The 21,375-nt window shown below is 42.0% G+C and overlaps 1 protein-coding gene across 1 annotated transcript in view; it reads left to right on the forward strand.

Annotated features, from left to right (window-relative positions):
* The window catches only part of SH3PXD2B (SH3 and PX domains 2B), a 142,434-nt gene that overhangs the window by 30,863 nt on the left and 90,196 nt on the right, over nt 1-21,375 (forward strand). The window contains exon 3 of the mRNA XM_044280729.1: nt 7,201-7,276. Within this exon, the coding sequence (XP_044136664.1) occupies nt 7,201-7,276 (76 nt within the window). The remainder of the gene's footprint in view (nt 1-7,200; nt 7,277-21,375) is intronic.

The following is a 21,375-nucleotide window of genomic DNA, read 5'->3' on the forward strand; positions in this document are numbered from 1 at the left end:
AGCAGGATAATGCACTTTGTTACACTGCAAAAAAATAGCTCAGGAATGATTGGAAGAACATAACAAAGAGTTCATCTTTGATGCAAGATTGAAGACAGTTAATGTAATTTCCAGTCTGCACAAGCCATTCAGGGAATTAGCATACTGCCCTTCACTGAGAAAGCCCATTACCTCTAAATGGAAAGTTGCAGGTATGCTGTACTACTCATGTACACAATAATTTGATTGTCATGTGTTCCTGTGCAAGGAAAATACATGTGTATCACTTATAGATGAGTCATATGCATTGAAATACATCGGTAAAAATCCTGTCTTCGGTCCCTTTATTACGTTCATATGGTTCTCATTGATTGTGGTCATTCTATACATTCTGTAACATATGTTTTCAACATTGTCTTTCTCATATTTCTATTTAAGTTCTTAGTATGTGTTGTGCAATCTGTTTTGGAAGAACTACTTCAGAGCGAACCACCCACTGACAACCTAAAACAGCACAAATTTACAAAAATTTACTAACTTTCTTCTTCATGGTTTACAAAATAATCCTCCCCTTTAGTAAATGGCAGTTCAAGGAACACTAAACAAAGAAAATGCAAAAAATATATTATCCCAGCACTTAATCCCTTAATCTCCTCCTTTCCATAGATCTTATTTTGTCTCATATTACTGTTAAAACTGAGGAACACTTTACGGAATCTTCTCTGTGTGTTGGGAGCTTAGCCATCCTGCCCCTTTTCTCCTCCTCACTGTCTAGTGAGCATCTCAGCCTACTTGCAGTTTGCAAGCACAGCGCCGTCCATTGGATAGCGGCTGTACTTGGTATTGCAGCTCAGCCCCTTTCACCTAAGGGTCTGGCTTTTTAACTCTATCAACTAAAAGAGAACAGTTCTCTGCATTACATGTTCTGATGACAATGTAATGTAAGTCCCAGGTTGAGTGTCATTTGGATGCAATTGAAATTTTAATTTCAGCAGCCATTTGCGAACAGCGCTTCTAGCCACTGCCTTTTCTCGCATATACATTTTACACTAACTTGTAGGGAAGAAGGGAGTTATTAACGAGAGAACGCCAAAAATAATTTGGCTCCAAAATTCTCATGCTTGGGAGCCAAAGGTCCCTACTGCACTAGGAAATGTTCCTAGAACGGTTTCTAGGCCACATGTTGGTCCCTTATTTAAATGTCCTGGTTCTTAAGCTCTGTTCCCATCATACTAAGCCTAACTAAATCCCTTTCTTTATTCTACTTTATTCTACCACTTTTTCACCCCGCTACTGTCTCTAATGGGCTAATATAATGTCATCTTGTGTATTTATTTCAGGTCCACTAAACTGTGCATTCCTATTTCTAATGCAACTGTTATGTTCATGTAATATTCCTGGTTCACCAGCAGGTGGCAGCAAACATGGCAGAGCTACACTTAGGTAGAATGGAGATTTCCATTTTCCATTCCATTCTAACCCCCTCTGTGGAGGACTGGGCGAGTCCCACTTCCTGCAAGAAGGGTGGGGACCAGTTCTAGTTAGTCTAGCTTACCCGCTGCTAGGGGAGAGGTCCAGCTTACCCCCTGCCTGCCAAGAGAGGGTCTGTTGGGCCTAGGGGTGGGCAATATGTCCTAAAATCTATATTGCAATATAATTTGAAGCATGTGCGATATATATTGCAATGTATTATTTTCTTCTGTATGTATACAAAAAATACAAATTACAAAACTTTTCAATACATTTTTAATATGTGTGTTGTGTAACAGATCTTTTCCCAAACAATGTAAAGATGACTAAGTGTTAGTAAAACACAAATTTCATACATGTCTCCCAGAGCCAGTGCCATCAGCCCCATGGCATTTGCCATCATCATCATCATACATGTCCCTCAGAGCCAGTGCCATCAGCCCCATGGCATTTGCCATCATCATCATACATGTCCCTCAGAGCCAGTGCCATCAGCCCCATGGCATTTGCCATCATCATCATACATGTCCCTCAGAGCCAGTGCCATCAGCCCCATGGCATTTGCCATCATCATCATAATACATGTCCTTCAGAGCCAGTGCCATCAGCCCCATGGCATTTGCCATCATCATCATCATACATGTGCCTCAGAGCCAGTGCCATCAGCCCCATGGCATTTGCCATCATCATCATACATGTCCCTCAGAGCCAGTGCCATCAGCCCCATTGCATTTGCCATCATCATCATACATGTCCCCCAGGGGCCCAGAGCCAGTGTCATTAGCACCATGGCATTTGCCATGATCATCATACATCTCCCTCAGAGCCAGTGCCATCAGCCCCATGGCATTGGCCAATTGCCATCATCATACATGTGCCCCAGAGCCAGATCCTCCAGCCCCCCCCCAGAAGAATCGCTGTTTTTATACTTACCTTTCCTTCCTGCAGGGTGCTCGGCAGCAGCTGGCTGATGGAGTCCGCAGGTGTCGCGTCTTCTTCCCAGCATGCATTGGGCGGGACCTGAAGTCACACACTGCGTCAGCAAGCGGTCTGACGCTGTGTGCACGCCAGGCCCTGGCCAGTACAGCACGGTGCGGAGTTAGGAGGCCACGGAGCGGTGAATGAGAAGCTTCTTCAATTCACTACCGCTCCGTGGTCATATCGCTGTCCGGCGATATATGCAATATAGACTAAATCTGTATCGTTGCACAAATTCATATCGTGCATATCGCCTATATTGCCCACCCCTACTGGGCAATTCTGTTAGACGTGCCCAATCCAAGCCAGCCAGAGCACCCTCAGCTCTGCTGGTCATGGAAGCCAAAGCTTGAAGCCTCGGGAGCCAGGAGGAGTGTTCCCTGGCCTAATCTAGAGTCAGACTAAAGAGAGAAGTTGCAGCTTAAAGAAGAAAGTAAAGTTATACAATCAGCATGTCAGTACAGCAGAGCCAGAGAGAAACAGAAGTAGCAGAGATAAGTTTTCCTGCCAGAGTTTTACTGCTAAAGCCTGCAGGGACCAAGACAAAGTTGGAAGATTGTGTCTGATAAAAGTTTACCAAAGTAAAGCTGCTTTTAAACTGCATCTTAAGGTCTGGAGTTATTCTTTTATTCCTCAATAATTCCCCCCTATTTGCTGCTTTGGAGCCAACGCCTGGGGTCCAGCTGTATCCATGTAGAAGCACTGTGACACTCACTCAACATAAAGGGACATTTTAGGCCACCCTATACCACTCTGCCATTCCTACACCTAGGTACCCCTTCTCTAATATGGCCCCAGGGGGCGGCCCGTTGCAAATACATCTAAAGTTACTTTTGCTTTTGTTCCGTTATTTTTTGCTACCCGTGAAATTTTGCTACCCTCGTCACTTCCTGTTGTGACGTAGCCACATCGGAAGGTGGCCCGTCATTTTTACCTACCCTCGGCGCTCATGCGCATTGGCTCGTCATTTTTACCTACCCTCGGCGCATTCACAGCAACTCTAAGTGTGAAATTTGCCTACCCCGTCGTTATGCGCCTGCGCCAACACACCTCCTTCTCGGCCACTCTGGTGCCAAGCAGCGAGACACACCTCCTTCCAAACCTTCAGATGCGGCTACATCACAACAGGAAGTGACGAGGGTAGCAAAATTTCACAGGTAGCAAAAAATAACGGAACACTTTAGTTGGAGGAACTAAGGTGAATGGGTACCTGCACCTAATTCTGTATATTGGGATCATTTTACTTATATTTATAATATAAAGTGTGGTTAGAGTCCTAACCAGATGATAAACTTGTAGGATATACTTGTAGAACTTTGAATAATATACTTTTTTTTATGATGTATGATATTCGATGATACAGTACAATAATGAACTGATCATTCTATTGGACAGAAAGTCTTCATTTGGTAGCAGGTTGCCCCAAAAGAATTCAGACTTTTGATGAAAGTTTTGTATTGTTAATGGACTCACAGCACAGTTTGTCGGGAGAAGGTTTGATATCTTAAGAGTCTTTAAAATAGCAGGCTTCCCACATTTTGAATGTATCCGTTTTAGACCTTATTCAACTATGTATTTGAGAAAGAGGAGCCATCTTTGCACCAGATGTTGCACCACCTTCATTTGGATGGCATTCTTCGTCTGTGGTTATACAGTCGTGCAGAGGAAAAGGGAAAATCCTGGACATGTTAGAGAGGCAACATGCAGCAGACAGAAACTCCAAATATCTTTTTGGAAGTAGTAAGCCATTGAGAGTGACACCTTATCAGATGGAGGACTCTGGGAAAAGATGTGTAGGAGGTTTGACATTAGCATTTACTGTACTCTAAGTACAGTAGATAAAGATCTGCTTCTTTTATTTTTTTATTGTTTATTTCTCTTTTTTTACTCTCAGCGCTGAGTTTCTTGTGGTTCTAATTTTTGGGATGTCATCAACAAAACAGCTGTTATCCGTTTCGTAATTCTGCATCTTTTCAGAATGTGGTCCACCCACCCTTAATGCAAACCAACTGTCTTGGTGGTTAGAACCGAGTCTCGCTTTGTTTCTTTTGGAGTAGACTTAACACATTGGCAGCTGCTCACTGCTTATACATTACAAAGGGCTGAGCCTAGCATACTCGCTCATGATTCATTGCAAATGTGATGTGGCAAGCACTCATTCATGTTGTATTTACTGAGAAGGCTTGTTCAGATGTTAACATTCTCAGTGGGCTTATTGGGGGAGATTTATCAAGGCTTTTATGTTAGGCGTTATGCCTATCTACACTGTTCTAAAGTGGCGGGAAATGGGATGCACTTAGCAGAAGTGGGTGGACCCTCCACGGCTGGCCAGATTTACTGTCATTTACAGCAGAAACGGACAAAAATTACAGCTCAAGTCTACGCCATCCCCTATCTGGTGCAGATTTGAGTTTCTAGCACATGGAGGGCCATAAGATGAGCCTACCTTTTGACTCATAATAAATTAAGTGCATCTTACTCCAGCTCACAGGAGATCAAGACTGTTGTATCAAGCACCAATTGGGATAAATCTCCTCCATAGGTTCCTGCTAAAAAGACGTACAGTAGATAGATTGATAGATCTCATCATGTTCTTCTTTGATGTGTGTTTTATTCCCTTTGTGGAAAATGATGACAAAACATAAGACATGGGAGTTCTAGGTGATGTCTTTGGTGAGGTTGATTTCTTATACTTACATGAGGATTAGACATCAGTGCTTTTCTCATTTAGGAATTATCAATGCATGTTTAGGTGGTAGTCTTCTGCATACAAGGGAGGGTACACTGACATACAGAGATTAGTCAGACATTGCACATTAATAAATATCTACTAACCGTCCTGCTTTTTTTGTAGGAGTTTAATATATGGACTTTGAGAGGAATTAGAAGGCTACCTTAATTCGTCTTATGGTTTTCTTGGTACCAAAAATTTCCATCTGAATTTACATCTTCATAGCCTACAGTTTGTTGTGTTGAATCTGACCATAAACTGTAGGTTTAGATATTGCTCCATGAGAGACTTGCTAATTTTGTGTACAATTTGACAATAATAGATTGAAGTAATACGTTGGCCAGTGCAGTCGTAATTAGTTAAATTAGAGATTGTGCAGTACCCAACCGCAGCAGGGCCACACCGTCTGCTCGTACCCTGAGGATATGGGTACACAGGGCGACCATGCTGTGGTCAGGATGTGGCTGCCTTGCATCAGAGTACCGTATGGCAGGATAAGCCACTGCAGCATCATATTAACTAATTAGAACCAGATTGTCTATTTCATCTTTATTTTTAATGGCTGCACGGTTTTGCAGGTTACCGCACAGCCATAAAAATGCTTTTCCCATGACTAATGTAAAAAATGAAAATCAGACCTCATATAGTACAAGACAACCTCTTTCTAACAAAGCTAGAACCAGCCTTGTACCTCACTTGGATCCAGAGATCTCCACATTCATTGCTCTGCTAGATTTATATCAAGCTGGCAGCTCAAGGGGTGTGTCTTTTCTGCTGCAGCTCAGGGGCGTGTCCATGCTCTCCCTATAACAGCTCAGGAGGCAGCTGAAGGATGAAAAGAAGAAAAATACAAAATAGCAGGTGGCGCTATACAGATAAATTCTATTGAATAACTCAGTGGCTATGCAAATTTTTTAATAACATACAATTACCAAAGTATTCAGATCCAGATGCTGTAATGAAAACTGTACAATATTTTTCATGGAACAACCCCTTTAACAATGAGGAACGAATAAACAATGCAGTTCTAATTAGTTAATATGATGCTGCTTTGGCTTTTCAAGCGACGTGGTACTTGGCCGCAAAGCGGATGTATTCCCAACTCCAGCATATCCGCTCTATGTGGCCATACCCTGACAGAGCCCAGTCAGGGATGATAGTATCAAATTGTGTAGGAACACAACCCTTTGACAAGGAGAATTGTAACGCTCTGTTCATAAATTTCGAGAATCAATAATAGGAAAGGTACACTGCAGAAACAGATGTTGCAGAATTATTGTTTCATGGGGAATAAAAGCATTTACTAAAACAGACAAGTCAAGAGAGCTGACAGGTCCTCTTTCCGGACCTCCCCCGTACACGTACAGTGGAAGTCTGGTCTTTAACAATGGCGCCATAGCTGCTGGGTTTCTGCTGTTTTAAACAGCAGACACCCGGTGATAATGTCTGCGAATAATGCTGATCACAGACATTTAGACCCATAGATGCTATGATCGATTGTGACCACGGCATCTGAGGCGGCTTTTGCAGAGATTGGGTTAAGCCGTTTATTCACAGGAAAAAAATAAATGGGCGATATGCCGTTATTTTTGTCACTTCACCTTCTTCAAAAACATTGAATAAAAAGTGATCAAAAAGGCATACACACTCCAAAATTGTATTAGTAAAAACAAAGGTTCGGCCCACAAAAAGTGAACCCTCACACAGCTTCGTAGATGATAATTTTAAAAAGTTTTGGTGGTCAGAATATGGAAAAAAAAGTGAAAAATTGCATGGTCCTAAAGGGGTTGAGGATAGGGCCAAGATCATGTGACAGCCATCAAATGACTGCTGAAGTGTCTGCTTCATTTACTTGCTTTTGTATTTATTCCTCCAATTCTTTCTAATGTACTAGAAGATGTAAAAGAAGATCTGTGTAATATGATCTAGCCTGGCATCTGGTGCTTAAGAAGTTTAGTTACATTTTAGGAAATAGATTTCTGGCAAAATATGTGTGCCTTTAGAGTAGAATGCCATTAATATGTCAATCCATTCTGTTTCAGATGCAAATCCTGGACAAGTTTCCAGTGGAAGGTGGGCAGAAGGATCCCAAACAAAGGATTATCCCATTCTTACCAGGTTTGTGCTATCTGAAGTTTCTTTTTAGGCAAAAGTTCTTCTTTAATCTCATATTGGCTTCCCACCAACAGCTACAGAAGACTAGTGTAAATAAAGCCTTATCACAGTTCTGACACTCTTGGATAAAATCATGTGTCTTATTGAAACTTCAGAGCCAGACAGAGATCACTCTTCAGGCTATGACCAATGTGATTGGGACTTATCAATGGCTGATAAAAGTATTTGAATGTTGAGTAGATCACTTGAGGTAGAGTCATTGGAGGGCATTTATTAATGTGTTTACACTACAATAGGTGTAAAAAAGTTGCAAGTTATGGCGCACGCCATATGTGCACCATCATTTTAAAGCTTCTTGCCACTTTTCAGGAGGGGAAGGGGCTTTGCATGGCCCACCAGATTTATTAGAACTTTCGCAAGAAAGTGGCAGAAGTTATAGCTGAAGTCTATGCCATCCTGCAGCTGGCGTAGACTTCAGTTTCTGGTGCACAGCAGGGCAGAGATGTGCCCGATTTATTAAAAGGCATCTGCCTCACGCTCGTGCAGGGAGATCAAGACTGGTGTATGGATATAGCAGACTTGATACATTTTCCTCATTGTGTTCATAAAACCAGCAGCTGAAATGATTTTTCCCACTCTATAAAATGATGGCATATTGCTAGGATATGTCATAACTTTATGATTGGTGGAGGTCCAAACTCTTGAAGAAAGGGAACGGAGCTCTGGTGTTTTCCCTGCATATCGCCACTCCCCGATATACCTGCACTGTGTCGCCTTCATTCTGCAGATCAGCCTGGATTCAACCTCAGAAACCTTGCCATATACAATCATTTTAAAGGAGTTATGCCATGATTGATGTAAAAAATGAAAATCAGACATCACATAGTACATGACAATCTATTTAAGGAAGATATGGCTGGTGACAGTTGAAGATTTAACCTGAGAGTGTGCGACCAACTCAGTAAGGTGGCTGAAAAATAATGAAAAGCACAAACAGAAGGTAGCGCTATACATACACATTTTTTAATCGAATATATATATATAATTATATGTAATTCAGATGGTGGTGCTCGTGGCTCAGTACCTTTAACAATTATTTTGATGGCCTACATGTTGTACTCTCTGTATGCTGCGAGCTTAGCTCTTTAGTCCCACGATGAGGCAGGTACTTGTAGATTTCAGTTCCATTATATAAGACTATTGCCGGACACTCAAGAGGGAGTTTCATTTAACTGTACTTTAAGAAGTCTGGATGACCAAATATAGCATAGTCTTCCAAGGTGATGAACGGAAGTCCTGGGTTGCGATTTCATTTTGTAATCTAATTCTCATTACTAGGATGACCTGATACAGAAGTAAGTAAAGGTGGAGCAGATCCACTTATTAGATTCTGCTTTCCTTAGAGCTCTCTGGTAGACATCTGCTTCTAATAATGTAAAGAGGATGGAGAGCTATAATGTTAGACTGAATGAAATGTAATTACGGTTTCAAATAATGTAATTCTGTTGTGTAGTGTATGTACCTTATCGTGTACATCAAGGGTCGGCAACCTTTGGTACTCCAGCTTCTGTGAAACCACGATTTTATATAAACCGGCGCATGAGACTTCATTAAAGAGGTTGTCCTGGTATTTAATATTGATGACCTACCTTTAGGAAAGGCTCCGACTCCAGGCACCCCCATTGATCAGTCGTTTGAGATGGCTATGACCGCTGTGGCCTCCTTGCAGCTTACATGAATGGGATTGATCTGCACCAAGGATACAGACGTGGACAAAATTGTTGGTACCCTTTGGTCAATGAAAGAAAAAGTCACAATGGTCACAGAAATAACTTTAATCTGACAAAAGTAATAATAAATTAAAATTCTATAAATGTTAACCAATGAAAGTCAGACATTGTTTTTCAACCATGCTTCAACAGAATTATGTAAAAAAATAAACTCATGAAACAGGCATGGACAAAAATGATGGTACCCCTAGAAAACACAGAACATAATGTGACCAAAGGGACATGTTAATTCAAGGTGTGTCCACTAATTAGCATCACAGGTGTCTACAACCTTGTAATCAGCCATTGGGCCTATATATATGGCTCCAGGTAATCACTGTGTTGTTTGGTGATATGGTGTGTACCACACTCGACATGGACCAGAGGAAGCAAAGGAAAGAGCTGTCTCAAGAGATCAGAAAGAAAATTATAGACAAGCATGTTAAAGGTAAAGGCTATAAGACCATCTCCAAGCAACTAGATGTTCCTGTGAGTACAGTTGCACATATTATTCATAAGTTTAAGATCCATGGGACTGTAGCCAACCTCCCTGGACGTGGCCGCAGGAGGAAAATTGATGACAAATCTAAGAGACGGATAATCCGAATGGTAACAAAAGAGCCTAGAAAGACTTCTAAAGAGATTCAAGGTGAACTTCATGCTCAAGGAACATCAGTGTCAGATCGCACCATCCGTCGTTGTTTGAGCCAAAGTGGACTACATGGGAGACGACCAAGGAGGACACCATTGTTGAAAACGAATCATAAAAAAGCAAGACTGGAATATGCCAAACTACATGTTGACAAGCCACAAAGCTTCTGGGAGAATGTCCTGTGGACAGATGAGACAAAAATCGAAGTTTTTGCCAAGGCACATCAGCTGTATGTTCACAGACGAAAAAATGAAGCATATCAAGAAAAGAACACTGTCCCTACTGTGAAACATGGAGGAGGCTCTGTTATGTTCTGGGGCTGCTTTGCTGCGTCTGGCACAGGGTGTCTTGAATCTGTGCAGGGTACAATGAAATCTCAAGACTATCAAGGAATTCTAGAGAGAAATGTACTAGCCAGTGTCAGAAAGCTTGGTCTCAGTCGCAGGTCATGGGTCTTGCAACAGGACAATGACCCAAAACACACCGCTAAAAACACCCAAGAATGGCTAAGAGGAAAAAATTGGACTATTCTAAAGTGGCCTTCTATGAGCCCTGACCTCAATCCTATTGAGCATCTTTGGAAGGAGCTGAAACATGCAGTCTGGAAAAGGCACCCTTCAAACCGGACACAACTGGAGCAGTTTGCTCATGAGGAGTGGGCCAAAATACCTGCTGAGAGGTGCAGATGTCTCATTGACAGTTACAGGAAGCGTTTGATTGCAGTGATTGCCTCAAAAGGTTGCGCAACAAAATATTAAGTTAGGGGTACCATCATTTTTGTCCATGCCTGTTTCATGAGTTTATTTTTTTACATAATTCTGTTGAAGCATGGTTGAAAAACAATGTCTGACTTTCATTGGTTAACATTTATAGAATTTTAATTTATTATTACTTTTGTCAGATTAAAGTTATTTCTGTGACCATTGTGACTTTTTCTTTCATTGACCAAAGGGTACCAACAATTTTGTCCACGTCTGTATGTCACCAATGAAACCTCTGAGAACAGCTGCTCATCGGGGGTTCCGGGAATTGGATCTCCGTCTATCTGATATTGGATCACCTATCCTGAGGATAGGCCATCATTGTTAAAATCTTAGACAACCTCTTTAAAGGAGTTGTCCATCCCTTACTAAGTGACGGCCTATCTTCTTAGGCTACTTTCACACTAGCGTTCGGGCGGATCCGTTCTGAACGGATCCGCCCATAATAATGCAGACGGAGGCTCCGTTCAGAACGGATCCGTCTGCATTATATTAGCAAAAAAAAGCTAAGTGTGAAAATAGCCTGGGACGGATCCGTCCAGACTTTCAATGTAAAGTCAATGGGGGACGGATCCGCTTGAAGATTGAGCCACATTGTGGCATCTTCAAACGGATCCGTCCCCATTGACTTACATTGTAAGTCTGGACGGATCCGCACGCCTCCGCACGGCCAGGCGGACACCCGAACGCTGCAAGCAGCGTTCAGCTGTCCGCCTGTCCGTGCGGAGGCGAGCGGAGCGGAGGCTGAACGCCACCAGACTGATGCAGTCTGAGCGGATCCGCCTCCATTCAGACTGCATCAGGGCTGGACGGCTGCGTTCGGGTCCGCTCGTGAGCTCCTTCAAACGGAGCTCACGAACGGAAACCCGAACGCTAGTGTGAAAGCAGCCTAACACTGTCTCCTGGTTACGGCCTTAGAAGCTGCTTATTAGCACTGTAGGCTGGTATTTTCTCTGCCATCCTCTCCACTAGTAATTCTGCCAGTTTTGTCACCCACTCAGGACATAAGGGGCATTTGAATTATTAGTCCTAACACCTGACCTAGTGTTACACACTGTATTGTATTCAGATTTCTGCTTGTTGCTGCAACAACTAGTGACCACTGTTCATATGTACATAGTTTTTTCCACCTTTCTGTTCAATTCTAGGAGCAAAACTGCAGCACTGGATACATTGTATGCCTATAGCGCCAGGTGGATCCCATTGACTATAATGGGGTCTGTCAGGTTTCCATCAGGCAACGCAGCAATTTACTAGACAAAATAGCGCAGCATGCTGTGCTACATTGTCCTTTTTTTGTAATGGATCCCGTGACTGAGGCCCACACAGGAGGTCGTTTCTGAGCTTGTAAAGTGGAATCCTCAGTGCTGCAGGCCATTTGTAGTTTTCACCACATCAATACTGTGCAGAGCCTTGTAAAAGTCTATACTCCAAAGAAGGTACTAAATAGCAAGGGTTGCTGTAAGATGAGACTTCAGGATTTTGCAGAATTATGACTGTAGTAGAATATATAAAACTATAAAATGGTGAAGGCTGAGTGCATTTATTAAAAGTGTTTTCCCACAAACCTTAAAGGGCTTGTCTCACTTCAGCAAATGGCATTTATAATGTATTGTGATTGTCCATATTGCTTCCTTTGCTGGCTGGATTCATTTTTCCATTACATTATACACTGCTCATTTCCAGGAGTTACGAAAAAGCACTGGTCTCTCTGGAGGCCAGGACTGTGGGAGCGAGCGTATGTCAGCACTTTAACCGCTGAATACAAGAAGTGTATAATATGATGGAAAAATGAATCCAGCCAGCAAAGGAAGAAATATGAATAATAGCAATACATTAGTAAGTGCCTTGTATTAACTTTATCTACATGATAAATGCCTTTTGCTGAAGTGACACAACCCCTTTAAAGGGGTTTTCTCATCTGAGACAATGGGGCATATTGCTAGGATATGCTCCCATTGTTTGATTCGTGTGGATTCCACCTCTGGGACCCGCACCTATCTCCAAAACAGAGCCCCGAAAGTGGTGGAGGGCGCACTGTGCATGCGCAGCCGCTGTCCGTTCATTTCTATGCGGCTGCCAAAAATTGCCAAGCACTGGCCCGGCTATTTCCGTTGGCCCGTAGAAGTAAATGGGAGTGGTGGCCGGTCATGCGCGGTTTGCTCCCATTCACTTCTATGGGAAGAGCGCTTGGTGGTGGTGGGACCCGCACCTATCAGACAATGGGGCATATCCTAGCGATATGCCCCCATTGTCTCAGATGAGACAACCCCTTAATGTAAAAAATCCCTATGTACATAAAGGGGGTCATTTATTAACCTGAAATATGCCTATATTAGGCGTATTTCAGGCACAGATTGCAGTGCAACAGTTGCACTGCAATCAGTGACTTTTCCCCACTCACGTCAGGTCTAAAAAAGTGGGTGCGTCGGGAAGGGGACTGGCCGGTAGGCCCGTCTCATTCATCATTTTCTACACCTGTTTCAGGCGTAGAAAATGGTCTAAATGTAAGACAGCTAGAAAGTTGTCTTACATTTAGAAACGTCACTGGATGCACCGAAGTTATGTAGAGCCCGGCGCCTCTACATAACTTCAGCAGATTACCACTAGAGCAGGGGCTTTTTTTAAGACTGGCATCTAATACGCCGGTCATAATAAATTACCCCCAAAGTTTGTAAATATCATTTTCAGTTGCTCACTTTACATAATGAATCTTGCTTCACATTCTTTGTGATCCCTAGCACATCCTCTCCTACTCCTATGGGCATTGAGCGAACAGTCATATGACTACATGCTCTGCAGAATACTAAGTCAAGCAGTACATTGTCTGCAGAGTGCGTTTGCTGACTGTCTTGAGTCATCTTTCTTCTACTAGTCATGCTCAGCCTTACCTGTGTTTTTCAGTAGCCTATGTGCTTTCCCAGTGTATAATGTGATGGAAAAATGAATCCAGCCAGCCAAGGAGGCAATGTAGACAATAGCAATACATTAGTAAGTGATGTATATTATCTACATAATAAATGCTATTTGCTGAAGTGAAACAACCCTTTTAATGAAAGATGTATGGGCTGCTTCACTATGAGCTCACTTAGCCTGTACTAAAAGGAGTTAAGGAGCACCGAAGATACAGTCCACCACGGCATACCGAAGAAAGTGGACCAGAATTTCAGCCACAGGAAAAACTGCAGGGGCTCCAACAGAAAATATACTTTGGAGTATACACACAAAATTACATGTATATTGCAATGATACTTCATTTGAAATGGCCTATTGGGTCATCAATAGCAGGTATGCTGAGAACTATCAAACACAGCAAATCTTTAACATTTCTTCCAGTTAACAAAATCTTGACATTTACATTTCCTGTACATTTAAAGAGGGTAAGGTTTGTGGGAAAGCACCTTTAAGTGATTAAATGACAGAACTTAGAATATGCATGGCGAGCTTTTACTAGTCCAGATGACCGGGGTAGGCTTCTTCTTGAATGTGTACATCTGCATAAATGTTCTGTTACTCATTATGTTCAGAACGGTCTTGTCAGCAGTTTTCGGCTCTTTAAAATATGAATCAGCAATTTTATTCCTGATGTTCTGCAGAGCTCTGTTCCTGTAGCCAAATGTGTTATCATTGCACTATGGAGTCATTACATATGGGCAGAGACTGCACTTTCCCAGACACATTTTGATGTTTTGGATTAATAAAGTAATCAAAGTATTCTTTATTAATAATTTAACAGTAATGACGTTATGAGGAATAAGCCCAGCGGCAGATTAAACACTGAACAAAATAAAATAACATCACTTCCTTCATCTCATCTTTTAATTTGATATTATTATTTCCCATTGTGTATTCCAACAAAACCCTTCCCCTATGATAATACATGGCAAACACAAACACGGAGAGGATTTCTGAGATTTTTATACTGATGACCTATGCTCTGAATCAGCTGTTTGATACTGATTCAGAGCATAGGTTTGGCACTGTTGCTCACAGTAGCTCTTTGGCCTACTCCGAGCTCACCAAACACAGCTCCGTACATTGTATAGTGGCCGTGCTTGGTATCGCAGCCCAGCCCCATTCACTTCTTTGGGGCAGAGCTTCGCCTAGGCCCTAGGCCATGTGACCAATGAATGTGACGCCACATGGTTTAGGCAAAGCTGCGAGAAGGCCGTGCCTTCTCAAACAGCAGATTTGCGGAGGTCCCGAATGTTAGATTCCCAACAATCAGATACTAATAACCTATCCAGAGGATAGGTCATTAATATAAAAATCTTGGAAAACCCCTCTAATTGCATATAGGGGACGAGTGGCTGCCAGTTGCTTCATTTTTTATTTTTTTTCTCCAAACTATAGCATTAGAGCTCCTGAGCGCTGTGTCCGTTTTTGGCCACCCCTGGCGCAGCCGCAATATCAAACAGGGCAGGAAGTGTCCAGTTTAAAACGGATGAATTCACTGCTAATAAATACTAAGCTGGCATTTTCAGCATGTCTCATTCCCACGTCCTAAAACCACCCTTCAGTTCAGAAGCCAAGCAAAACTAAACCTGGGTAAATGCAGTCTGGCCAGATTGGAAAGTCACACATAGAAAAGACATGATTAGTCTTTTACCTGCTTCTCTCCTTCCTTCTTAGCTATAGACGCCACTGTCCTGTATGTTTATTTATGATGTCCTTTATTCTTTCTATAGCCCTTTTATTTTGGGAAAATTCTTCTTTATATAAGGTCTTTGGACATTTAGAAGAGTGCTGCTGAAGCTTGTCTGTTGCCAAGGAAGTTGTGTGTGAGGAACACTGATCCTTCTGTATGGAGAGACAAACGTCCATTCATTTAATAGACGGTACTGTGCACGACAGGTCTTCAATGTGTATAAAACAGACTGTGGTCAATATATAGAGTGACTAAAAGACTTTACAGAACCTTGCAAATTATTTTTTTTATTTTATTCTTAGTACAGTAATTAATTGTGTATCAAAAAGAATATCACCCATATTGGGAGCAGGACTTTGAGAATTAAAGATCTTGGTTCCTTGCCTTTATGAAATGTTGTTAGTGTTTTATATATAGCTAACCAATGTGTATTTTAGTTTTGGATATCAGCTATTGCAGTGGCAGTGCGTCTTATAAAGCGAATACTAATGAGTGCTTACATTATGGAAGCGCTTATTAGTACAGTTGGTGAGTGTAGTGCTGCTAGCGCTTGTATTAGTGATGGCTTCCTGGTCTTCTCTGTCTGTGCAACATCCAGCCACAGTGCAGTGCTGCAGGAGGAGTGCCCTGCATCTCCCAAGTGGTGCTGCTGTCCAGAGCAGGAGAGGTATGTTGTTTTATTTATTTTTCGTCTGATCTGAGGTATGATGAAGATTGGGGTCTGATGAAAAATATTTATTTTCTTATTTTCCTCCTCTAAAACCTAGGGTCATCTTATAGAACAAAAAATATGGTAAAGTCTTTTGATATTGCCTTTTTGAAAGTGTAGTGGCAATGTTGGGTTACTGCAGCTCAGCTCCTATCCATGTCAGTGGGTGCTGAGCTGCAATACCCCAACACAGCCACTACACTTTTAACGGAGCTGTGCTTCCTGTTCCATTTTAAGTGCTAATAACATCACCAAAGACTTCTGGGAAAAGATGATAGGTTGGGTGTGGGGTGTCAGATCTTCAGTGATTAGATATCAATGATCTATCGTGAGGAAAGGTCAGCAATGTCAGGAACGTGAAAAACCCCTTTAAGGGTCCATCCACACGTCCATAAGTGTTTTGTGATCAGCAAAACACGGATATTGGCCGTGTGCGTTCCACATTTTGTGGCCCGCACATGGCTGAGCCTATGATAGAAATGCCTTTTCTTGTCCACGGACAAGAATAGGACATGCCCTGTCTTTTTTGCGCGGCCACGGAACGGAACTACGCATGCCGCCAGCACACCATGTGCTGTCCACATCTTTTGCGGCCCCATTAAAATGAATGGGTATGCACCAGTTTCGAAAAATTGCAGAACCGATGCGGACCCAGAACAACGGATGTCTGAATGGACCCAAAGCCAACATACAATACCTTGTTCCCCCCGACAGCAGATGGCAGGGGACTCCCTCAAACACATTGTCGCTGTCAGGTCCTTTTGACATCAGCAGAACATTCCAACAACTGTCTTTTTATTCTTTCTACAATGCACAACATTTTTTCCCTAGTGGCCTCTCTAATGTCCACCATTATGAAATATTTGATATGTCGATGAGACCATCTCTCAGCTGAGGATTGCCTCATCATCTATAAAAGACTGTGTGAATGGGGCAATCACCCTCTGCAATACCACATAAATTATTGATCTCTGGGAAAAGAAGGCTAGGGCATGTTGAAGACCTGCCGGAGGTGTCTGACAGCAGAGGTCACTGACCTCATTTACCCACTCATCCTGCACAAGTAGTTTGACACCTTTCTAGGAGGATGTGTTGTCTCCGATTTGTACAGTACAGGAAACAGCGTGAGACCCTCAGTCTTCACTTACTAAGCCATCAGCAATTTCACACCTCATTCTATCCTTTCCTGATATCGGAATACTTCCATAAACAATCTGCTTTGCAGATGTATAATAGTTCATTTATTGCAACAGTTAGGATGCCTGTTGTGCTGGGACTGTTGTCTCTGTGTCCCCAAATCTCAAAATGTACTCTCAAAGTTAGCCATGTCCTTGTTGACTGATTAAAGGGACAAAGGGATGTTCATGGGTTTGTAAGGCTGCTCGTAAGTTGTCAAGCCACTGAGGGAATTGTTGCCCCCTGCAGTGAAGTTTTCTCCATAGTGCCATGTGGCGTGGCATCACTATGGACTTTACATACTATGACACAGCTGTCCAAGCAGCTAGTCACTTGATCCAAGAATTTTTATGGGGGTGATTATTACATGTCTCTTTATCACCATTGTTTTCCTCATTGTTATTTATGTTGGGGGGGAATAGAAATCCCTGACATTTTGCTATGGATGTGGCATAATGCCATTTTAAAGAACCTGATACATCACACTACAGCCAGCTTTCATATGCTGAAGAGATTTTTTTTCTGCATATACCAGTCATATTGTAGCACAGTTGCAGAAGACCATTACAAGAAAAATATACAGAAGTTGGGATGGTCAAACTGGGGTTCCTTGGTCTCAACAGAGAAAATGATTCTTCCCAACCCCCATATCATCAAGTCTAATAGGTTTTGATTCAAAGAAATAGACCCTTGCAATTTATCGTCTTCCAAGGTAGGCGCCATTTTTTTTTTCCCTCCGGACCACTGCAATGTCGATGGTGAGCCGGTAAACAGAGAAGAGAAGGCACTGCTTGTACGAGCACAGCTTTATCTTCAAACAGCTGATCAGTGGGGGTGCCGGCAGTTGGGCCTCCGCTGATCTGATATTGAAGACCTATTCTGAGGATAGGTCATCAATGTAAAAAAGTGGATCGCCCTTTTTAAAGCTCTAATGAGGAAACTAGTGTTGACTACAGATATGAAGCCTTGGTGCATTTTATCCCTGAGTCTGGAGAGGATGACATTATTACACTTTGTTATGGGAGGGAAGGTGAAATTAGGACACAACATTTCCCGGTCTGCTGACCTGATGAAACGTATGGAAAACATCTGCTTGCTATAGAACTACTCCTACGGCCCCATATTAATCATACTGATGCATTTAGATATTTCTTGAGGACAGCGATTACAGAACCTCCCTTTTAATTCCCCAAATCCAGCAACTCATTTAGTTGCCATTTTATGTGTTGATCAGCACTGGGGATGTTCTCGGATGAGACAAGCTAATGTATATTACATATGTGTCTGTAAAATAAAACATTTACAGGGGAGTCAGTGTCTGGGCCAACTTATACTATTGCATATTCATTTTAAATGAGAAATAGAAATTTAGGAATGAAGTTTTTGACCACAGGTCAGCTTTATAGAGTTCATTGAGATTACCTCATAGTATATGAATACATGTCTTGTGAAACAAAAAGTTCATGAGACACCTCATGATGCAAAAAAGTAAAATTTTATACAGAACATATCACATGAGCGCAGTACCATGTTTGTAGTTTCCACTTGGTTCTTGCCTGTGCATCCTTAGGGTACGTCCACACCAGACAGGTCTGCTGTGGGTTTTACACAGGATATACCCATCTGCAATATCCACAGCTAAGGGAACATCATGACAAGAAGAAAAGACTCTGTCAATGAACTCACAACATCAGAAACTCACCATTATATAGTGAGAAGGACTGCAATAGACAATATATTGGCAGAACCAAACGGCTGTTAAAGACGAGACTGGCTGAACATATAGCCAATATCAAGAAAGGCTATGACAAACACTCTTTGTCTAAGCACTATAAGGAGGTCCATAACAGTGACCCAGCCAGTCTCGTCTTTATGGCGCTGGAAAAGGTAGATCAACATTGGAGAGGAGGCAATTATATTAAACACATGTCCAGAAGGGAGTCTCGACGAATATATGAGTTTGGGAGCCTGCTACCATCAGGATTAAATTCGGAGCTGGAACTCTTTGGCTTTTTGTGAGGGTGTCCTTAATGTGGGGTTATAGGTTGGGCCGTATATTGACACTGCGGCCGTCCCTTAACAGGAGGTTCCCTACTAACCCTATCATTGGAGTAACGAGTATTGCCAGCCTTGTCATCACTGCGGTAGACATGTATTGTGGCATCTATGGCAGGAATTATAAATTTGTGTCCAATATATTCAGTATTGTCCAACCGCTATCAGTACCTTATATCTATATTGTATCAGATATCCACTATAGCCACTTTATTCTGAATCATCCATATCTATTTTAACGTATATTTTAACCTTTATTTGTACATTATCTTATGTATTTATTAAGAATTTTTTATTTAGTATGAAATAATTTCCTCAGCCAAGCATCCAGTATAAACTGGTGTACTATGGCTTTAAATAAAAGCGTATATCCATCAATGGGGTATAGGTTGAATGGAATTTTTCCCTTCTCTTCTGATATTTGTAAGAGAGGGAAATATATCAATGACTGAAAGGCCACATCGATCTATACTAAAAATCGGATATTGTCAATTAAAACAGACAATAAAGACAGATTGTGAGAATTAGAAGTCTCAGACATTAAACCGTGTAGAAACGGAAGTATCAAATCCTGAGGTCCGATCCAGGCTTTGAAGATAACCTTGGGAAGTATATAAGGCGTATTTAGACAGGTATGGCGCAACCACTGAGGAAGGGAGAGTGATAACTCCCAAAACGCGTTTGGGCTTCACGCCATATACCTGTCGACATCTCTTCAATTGCATGGCCATGCAGACAGGACTTCGATATCTGCAAAACTAAAACATCGAAAAATTGCAGTTTGAAATCATCGGACGAAATACAAGGAATACGTCACCACCTGACTATACAGGAAGTGACGCAAGTGTTACTCCGCAAGTATCCAACGCGGACACCAAACAGAACAGCGTGAGACGCTGGCTCCCTACACCATTCGGGGTGCTCCACGTACTCTAGCCGCACTGCAGGACTAAAGTGTATTATCCTGAAGAGGTAAGCAACACAATAGTCGGCAAGTCCGGTCACTGAACACAGCAACGTGAGACGCCGTACCCGATGTGCTCCATCTGTTTAGACTGAGCAAACCGCAGGACTAAAGCTACATATGAAGGGGAGGTAAGCGGCTGAATAGCCGGCAAGCTCACCTTTACTGCACTTCATTGTATGTTACGGGACTATTATCTGATATATGAAATACTGCTAGAACCTGTGGAGTTATGTCAACATCATCCCTATGGACATATAGGCCACAATCAGAAGGCCTTACACACAACCTTGTCTTAGGATTGTCTGGATATTGATTATTACCAATAACCAATTACCCCATTGTGGTTACATTGATATACCCACATTTTATTGTGTTGTTTTATAAGTTTTATATTGCTAGCTATTATTTTATTATCTATAATAAATGTGTGCCAATTGGTAGAGTGCTCGTCCATACACCTTTGTTCAAATATAGTGAAAAGGACCGTTAACAAATGGAGATCATCTCAACATGGGAAATGGAAATAATCTGCTGCCAGACATCTCCGGTGGCAGATTATCTCCTGGAAGTATAAGGTTAAAATCCATCATTGTTTTCTCCGATATTGTTTGACTCAGTTGACAGTTGCTCCAATGTGTCCCCTTGAAAAGCTGATTTCTATCAGTACTTCGGTACCTGAACAGGTGGTTATCCAAGAACCAAGGATTTATAAGAACTACACATTGTAATGTTTTCCTATGTAAATTAATGCTCTTACACTTGTAGAATTATCACATGCTTATGCAAACTGCTTCCCATTCCTATTCTGGCCACATGTTGGTGGCAAATTGTGGGTGTGGGTATGTTTCGTTGACAGTGTTCCCTCTAAACGACTCTTTGGTTACTCCCCCCATCTCAGTGTTTATATCTGTCCTGTTATGATACAGTTCACTAGCCTTGAACAAATTTTGAATAAGAAAAAATAATGCTTCAAAATGGCACAATGTGCCAGTGCAAATACCCAAAATAAAACGATCATGAGAAAAATATCAATGAACAGTGCAGTCACCAGTTGTGTAAGAGTAAGAAATTAGCACATGTTACTCTCAGGCAATAGGCATGTAAACCACCCATTATTAAGGTTAGGATGAAAACACTGCATGCTAACTTAGTACTTACTGGGAACTTATTGAGAAAATGAGGCAGAAATTAAAGGGGTTATCCAGGAACAGATATGGATGACCTATCCTCCACATAGACTCGTGGAACCCCGCCAATCAGCTCTTAGAAAAGGACAGGCGCTCAATAAGCGCCGCTGCTTCTTTCTAGGCGAGTGAAGTCACCATACGTCAGTCACGTGGCCTTGTTACAGCTTAGCCCTATTCA

Source organism: Bufo gargarizans, chromosome 2, assembly GCF_014858855.1.
Source record: "Bufo gargarizans isolate SCDJY-AF-19 chromosome 2, ASM1485885v1, whole genome shotgun sequence".
Classification (NCBI taxonomy): Eukaryota; Metazoa; Chordata; class Amphibia; order Anura; family Bufonidae; genus Bufo; species Bufo gargarizans.